The sequence below is a fragment of the Lissotriton helveticus genome, chromosome 7 (genome assembly GCF_964261635.1).
Source record: "Lissotriton helveticus chromosome 7, aLisHel1.1, whole genome shotgun sequence".
Classification (NCBI taxonomy): Eukaryota; Metazoa; Chordata; class Amphibia; order Caudata; family Salamandridae; genus Lissotriton; species Lissotriton helveticus.
The window spans coordinates 139,323,087-139,330,518 of record NC_136068.1 but is presented as its reverse complement, the minus strand read 5'-3'; the positions used below and the strand labels follow the sequence as shown (position 1 = coordinate 139,330,518).

The following is a 7,432-nucleotide window of genomic DNA, read 5'->3' as shown; positions in this document are numbered from 1 at the left end:
GGTGTCTTTCATACAGATTATTCCATGTATACATTTTCCAAGACAAAGTGCACTATACCCAGTAAATGAAAAAATACCATTGCAAGTTGCTGCTCAGTTTTTGGATCTGGGTTCGTCGGGTTCTTGGTGAAACTACAAGTCCTATATATCCCCACAACCAGGAAGGTCTAACGGATGTAACGGTATATTGCTTTCCAAGAGCTGTCAAAATTAGAAAAAGTTATAGGTGAAAACGTTGAGACAAAAGGCTGTTTTTTTCAACAAAATTTCAAATATTCCAATATCTAACTGTTAGTTTCTATAACGAAACCTTCATGGATTTAGACAAATGACCCCTTTCTGGATTCAGAATTTTGTCTACTTTTCGAAAATGTAAAGCTTTCCAGGATCCATTATTGCTTTTAAACTCATTTCTACCATTAACTGGAAGGAGGTTGAAAGCTCTAAAAATAGCAAAAATAGGCTATGTCCCAGAAAAATGCCAAAACTGAGTGAAAAATTTCGGTTCTCTGACAAAAGTCTGTCATTCCCTGAAAGCTGAGAAAATGGAGATTTCAGCCCCACAAACCTTTTTGTGATACCATTTTCAGGAAAACACCCAGAGGCTTTCATTTGCAGCCCGTTTTTCCCATTTTTCTGAAAAAAACAAAAAAATCACTATATTTTGCTAAATTTCTGGGCCCCCTCCAAGGGAATCCACAAACCCAGGGCGCCTTTAGAATCCACATGATGTTGGAAGAAAAGGACGCAAATTTGGCGTGGATACCTTATGTGGTCAAAAAGTTACAAGGGCCTAAGCGCGCACTACTCCAAAACGCCAAAAAAAGCCTCAGCACAGGAGGGGAAAAGGCCTAGCAGCGAAGGGGTTAAAGGTGTGTGTGACATAGTAAAACATAAGTATAAATGGAAAGAGGTTCAACAAGGATGAAAGGGAAGAAGAACAGATAAAAGTAGTACCTCAATCACAGTGTGATCAGTGGAAGGACAGCAACCAAGCTGGAACAATCAGTACTTGGTCTATGCTCCAGCTGAAAGAAGAGGAAGTGAAGCCAGCACGAGCTGGCCAATCAGAAGGCAGCAAATAAGAGTGACAATAAAGCCAACAAATGTTAAGCAATTGGCAGGCTGCAAGCCCCTTCTTGTATACAAAATCTCTTGTAGGAAAAAGCGCACGTGCTGTCGTAGGCCAGATCTAAAAAGGAAAGTAGGAGATTTTGAAAAACAAATTGGGGGATTGATTCTCCCCATTGGCTTCTACTGAAGCACAAACTATTTCTGGAGGGAGGCAGTCAAAATGAAGCAATTTTTTACTTCCAAAAAGGGGGATTCTCCTACATGAATCACATCTATTGGCATGTATGTAATGTCAGTAAGTCTCCCAGCGGGCATCCTGCCAGCGGCAGATCTTTTCCTTTTTATGATATGATAATCAAACTAATTTAGAGTGGCTCCCACTTTTAAATCAGGCCCATGGGTCCCGAATATGAGTTGGTCTGGTAACTGGCCTAGGAGCTGTGTCTGTAAGAAGATTGCTGGCAGCAGTGCTTAATCTGAGCTGGTGCTTTCTGGTGCTGGTCACTGCCATATTATTGCCAACACTGGCAGTTATGACAGCCTGCCACATGGTGGCCCTGTTTGTCTAATTTTGCAATGTACAATATTTCAATATGTTTCATAATTCAATATACATTAAAATAACTAATACCTGCCCCCCCTCCCCCAAAAGCTATAAAACTAGCTTGAGCAGCAGGTATTAGTTATTTTTTATGTATATTAAAAGTCTGAGTTGTCACACTTTTAGGAGTGTGATGGTTAGTTGTGTTGGTACTATCACTGGCAGCGCTGGTGGGGCAAAGGGTGGTGAGAGCTGCAGTGGCCTTCTGACAAGGTCCTTGCCACTTATGTTTTTTTTTTACACAAATTAAGCAGTGACTGGCAGCCCTTCCCGTCATACATGCTTGTCGGACTGTAACTTTGTAAATAACTGGGGGGTTTCTGCAAGCTTTATTTGCCAGCAAAAACCTTTTATAGACATAGGTAAGAATTACAGGAAGTTGTGTGGCATTACCTGGCTAACTCCAGATACTACCACTGCATCCCTTGGTAATATCGGAGATGGTGTATTTATAATACACAGAAGAAACCAGGGGGCAAATGTACGTTTCCTGGTGGATCCCTGCAAATCAGCAGGGATGCGCCAGGAAACTTGCGACAAGCATCTCAATCCTTGCGCCACCACGGATGCGCAGCGCATCATGGCGCAAGGAAATGCAGATACGTATTGCATCTGCTGCCGTAACATTGGCGCAGTGCTGGAGTTGTGTCGCGGGCGCGACGCAACTCCAGCACTGTGCCAACCCAGCCTATCTGGAACATGGTGCGTCACACCTTGTAAATGTAAATGTGGGATACTTGTAAAGCGCACTGTTACTCTACCCGAGTGTCCTGGCGCTGTAGACCGCTGGGGAACCCGTCCTGGTGTTCCCTGTGAGATGGTCCCTTTCTGGGTATCTCCAGTGTGAAACCAGGCATCCCCGGCGGCCGTTGTAGAGATGAGGCAAGCTTAATGCCCAGAGTTACCGAGTGTGTTTCCTGGTTAGAGTAGGCACTGAGGCGAGAATTATCGAGTCCGTTGACCCTGGTTCAAGCAGGCGCAAGGTTTTGACGCATCGGTGTCGGAAAAGTGAATGAGTGAAATCTTGTAGATTTCACTCAGCCACTTTTCCGAGGCATTCCTGCGCCAGAACACCCCCCTGCGCCAGAACGCCCCTATGAAACCTGACGCAGGTTTCATGTGGCGCAGGGCTTTTACAACGTGACGCATCTCCCTAGATGCGTCACGTTGTAAATACCCCGCAGCATGGCGCTGGCTTTATGCTGCCGCTGCGTCACAGAAGTGATGCAACGTCGGCGCAAAAGTGGCGTGCAGGGCTTGTAAATCTGTAGCACTAAACAAAGGGCCGGAGTGATTTTACCAGTGGAACTAGTGAGGGGGCCCTTGCATTGAACCAGGTGCTGTTTGCAGGGCCCTGCTTCTGTGGGTCATGCGTCCGTGAACAGCTGGGCCAGGGTCGCGGAAGGACACACACCCGAGGCGGCCCCCCAGACCGGCCCGGGTGGTTCTGACAGGGCCGCGGGGGCCCAGGCCTTGACATTGCTCGCTTGGAGAGGCAGGGGGAGGAATGCGCACTTTGTTCTGGCCCTGAAAGTCCCAGGTAAGTGATTACGCTTCGGGCGCGCGTGGAGTGGCCCCAGAGCCGCGCGTCGGGACACACCTGGGCGAAGCTGCCAAACCTCTCCATGGATTATGAGCACATAGCTACGGATGGGTGGAGCTCGCTTCTTTTCCTTTTCGCAAATGAAAGTTAATGACCTGCGAAGAAGGGCTCGGAAAGCCCAGGCGGGGCCACTGTGCGCGCGTGGGGCAGGAGCCCCGGGGCAGAAAGGGAGGGCTCGGAGGGGGCCTCGGAACAGACCACCTCGGCTGCGTTCCAAGACTCCCGTCCCCTCCTCTGGACACCAGAACCGGCAACTGATGACCCAGCACTGTATCCCAGGAGCGACCCCTCCATCAGAGTACCCGACGCTGGCCAACCAGCACTGGATGCACCATCAGGGCCCACTCCACCTGGGTGCCAGGCACTGGCGACCCTCCTATAGATAACAGGTCCAGCCCCTCCGACAGGCACCAGACCCGAGCGCTGCCAGCCTCCGCTGGATACCAAGGCCCGCCTCCATCTGGTTGCTAGGGCCGGGTTCATCAGACACCAGCACCCGCCCCTCCACGTGCTGCTAGGACTAGCCACAGACGATGCACCGCTTGACCTTGGACCAGGCACTAGCGGTACCTACCCCTGGAAACCAGGACGCACCTGCCCCCCCTTGGGACGCGGACCAGGTGCCGGGGAGCTGCCACTTACCCCTCTGAGTGAGGGACCAGCAAACCTGGTGGGGAAGGTAACACTGCCGTGAGCTGAGCGGCGCAGGATACGAAACCAGTACCCCCTCCTCGTCATCATCATCATCTTCCTCCCCCCCCCCTCCTCTGGGGCTCTGACCATGGGCAACGGCATGAACAAGGTAAGCTGGCACGACCCCTGACTCCCGCCAGGAGGCCATGATGGGTACAGGTGGGTGAGCCACTAACGGCTTAACTTGAGCCAGGTCCCAGCTAGATGCTTGGCTCTAGCTCAGCTCGAGGTCCTCTTGGAACCTCGAGCCCAAATCGAGATGAGTTTTCGCGGGAGGCCACGTGTCCTGGGGCCTAAAGCTGCCAAATGTGCAGCACCAGGTTCGCATTCCAGCCTCTGCTCAGCATCCTGTGTACCTGGTATACCTCCTGTGCCAGAAATAAGTGTCATATAGTTTGTGTCTGTTGTGAGGTGCGGATATGTCCTTGGGTTGCATTGCATAATGTGACACTAGAAAATCTGGGATCCATCTGGCTTTCCAGTTTTGACAAAATGTGTGATCATGAGAAAATGTTTTTATTAACCAAGCCCAATTTTTTTGTTCGTTATCATATATGACAGCACCTTCAAATTTGTGATTTGCGTGTGTGTGCTGTACAAAAACCTCTCTTGTGTTTGATTTAATAACCTATAATGTTACTCCATCCATAATAAGAATCTAGGGGCACATATAGGGTACACATAAGAGCTGACTTGCCTCCTATTTCACTAATAGCATAGTAATAAATACTTCTTAATCCAGAAATATCATCTGATAATGGGACACACTTGATTGTGTTATAGACCTACACCAGTTTGAAGAAGCCAGGTCTGGTGGCTCAATGGACTGATGCATCCACTGCAGGAGCCTGTGTTTGACCTCATAGTCACAGGTTAAAATCCCGGCGGGTCCACTCAGCCTTTCATCCATCTGAGGACGATAAAATAAGTACCATTGAGTTGGGTAGCAATAAACATCTGTTATTCAGCGCCAAGATTCCCTGTTAGGGGTGAAAGTGTGTGTTTACAAAAACACATGTTATGTGTTTCTCTAGGATGAAGTTTGTTGTGGGAATTACATGGCAAATATTTTTACGCCCCGTTCGGCCATGGGCTCTTAGAGCCAAAGCCAACCCTTAGCTCGGATCTCCATGTTCAGGGTAAGACAGGCCAACAGGGCAATCTGGCAGTGCTAGATGGGTTGGTCTGACCGATGAGTGCCTGGGACGTTTTTTGGATGCGAGTGGGCCCGTTTTATAGTTGGACGGGGCCAGTTTTTACTATTGATTTCTCTGTATTCCTACAAACATAGCCTTCAGCAGGCACAAATGCATGCAGTCCCCCCACACCTTGCAAAACACCTATACAGCATGTCTTTACAAGTTCAAAATTGCCGCAACGTGCAAATATGGGCCTCTTTTTTGCAATCTGATTAGCGAATGCAGGCCACTATTATTTTGGTGCCAGGGCCTATTTTCTGCCCCAGTCCAACCCTGTCTATGTTAATTTGTTTTGTCAGGTTATCCCATTGCTTAGTGTGCAAGAATTCAATAAAACAATTTTTGAAATGAACTGTACAGTATTCAATATATTACCAAAGTCATTATTCAATTTGTATACTCAAATTCAATATTTTTTGTTAAAAACATATGATTTCTTTCATATATGACTGCCATAGATACATAAAACATATAACCATGACTTAGTGAGCAAAGTGACTTGAAGTGCAACAGTGTATTATACGGAACAAAAAAAAACGAATCAACAAAATGTACATTTATTGACAATAAAGAGTAATAATGTATTAATTACTGTAAAGTTCAGAATTTTTCTGTTGGATTGTTAGGTCAAGCCTTGATCATACTAAGCAATTGAATCACCCGACAGAACACAGGGGCACATGCATCAAGGGATTTTGCGATCGCAAACAGTGCGATTCACAAAAATCGTCAGTTTGCGATCGCAAAATGGTCTTTTGCGATGCATGAAAGTTTTTAGGATGCGTAATTTTGGTAATCGCAATTTTGGGCGATTTCCCAAATTGCGATTGCATTTAAGGAATCGCAATTTGTGATTCCTTAAATGCAATGCTAGAAGCACTTTGAAATAGCGATTTCGCTATTTGGGGCCACAAATTACCGAGAAATTAAAACTGATCGGAAATTTGCAAAAACTTTATAAAATAATGCACTTAAGTGCATTTTTCAAAGTTTCATGTTAACACACACATGCCCTTGGGCCATGTGTGTCCGCAACATGGGTGCACATTACAATTTCAGGGGTGCAACAGGGTGCCCTTTTGGCACGCGTGCACCCTTGAAATTGCGCATGCAATTCCCATTCATTCCTATGGGCCTCTAGGCCCATAGGAATGAATGGGGAGCCATTCCTGAATTGCGACTCGCAATTTGCGACTCGCATTTAAGGAATGTTTAGGAATTGCTATTTTTTTATCGATTCCTACATGCACATGCTTTTGCGATTCCTTAATTGCAATTCCTTAATAATCGCAATTAAGAATTCGCAACAGCCTACCTTGATGCATGTGCCCCACAGTGTAGCTTATATTAGAACACAGGGTGACCCCATTAACTTTAATGGCGTGTTAATTTGTTGGCTCCCCCACCTCCAGTGATGGGACATAATGGCATAACGAAACTTGAGGGGGCCCTCCTGTAAGATAAGTGATTAATCAGGAGCTCCTGGGCCGGAGCAGTGTGCTGAGGGGGTCCCCTGGAGCTTGCCCCCCCCGCACCGTGGGGGCTGCGGGGGCCTGTGTTACACCCCTGATGGGACACTGTGCAGCCCAGGATTCTTTCTCAACCTCCCCATTAATAGCTAGCTTCAGGGGCACATCGGGGGCCCCTCCAGACTCTCTCTAGTGGCTTAGAATGTTAACTGCATGTGAGGTTCAGGGCTCCAGGTTTGAAAATTGAACGTGTAGGCTGAGGTGGGAGGCAGATGACTAAGGCCGCTGGTGCTTTGGACCGGGTGGCCTGCATTTTCACATTGCTGTGGGTTTTGGGTTCTTCTCATCGCCCTGTATGTTCGTACTGGTTGTGCCCTCAGAAAGGTTCTTTTGAGTGGGCAATCTCACAGATGAGTGTGGGAATTGCTTTCATTGGCATGCTGCGCTGTGTGGGATTGTTCACTAGCGCCAATGTATGTATGAGGTGTTGGTCTTTCATAGATATGTGCAGGGGTTACACTTTCACAACCATGAGTGTGTCGCAGTGCTTAACTTGAGCCAGTTGCTTATAGTGCTCGGCACCAGCACTTCATTGTCAACACCAGCACTTATGACAGTCTGCCACACGATGGAGCTATTTATCTAATTTAGAGATGAACATAACAACAGTTGTTTACTGATTCAATATAAATTGAAAATTACTTATACATGTCGCCCAAGCTATTCTCATACCTTTGGGGGCCTTTAATATTATGAATTTTCACCCTTGTAGGAGTGTGATGGGTAGATGTTG

The 7,432-nt window shown here is 47.1% G+C and overlaps 1 protein-coding gene across 1 annotated transcript in view; it reads left to right on the top strand.

Moving 5' to 3' along the window:
• The first annotated feature begins 3,941 nt into the window (after positions 1-3,941).
• DUSP15 (dual specificity phosphatase 15) overlaps positions 3,942-7,432 on the top strand; it is a 124,455-nt gene continuing 120,964 nt past the window's right edge. The window contains exon 1 of the mRNA XM_078650443.1: positions 3,942-4,080. Coding sequence (XP_078506569.1) covers positions 4,060-4,080 — 21 coding nt within the window. The 5' untranslated portion in view covers positions 3,942-4,059. The remainder of the gene's footprint in view (positions 4,081-7,432) is intronic.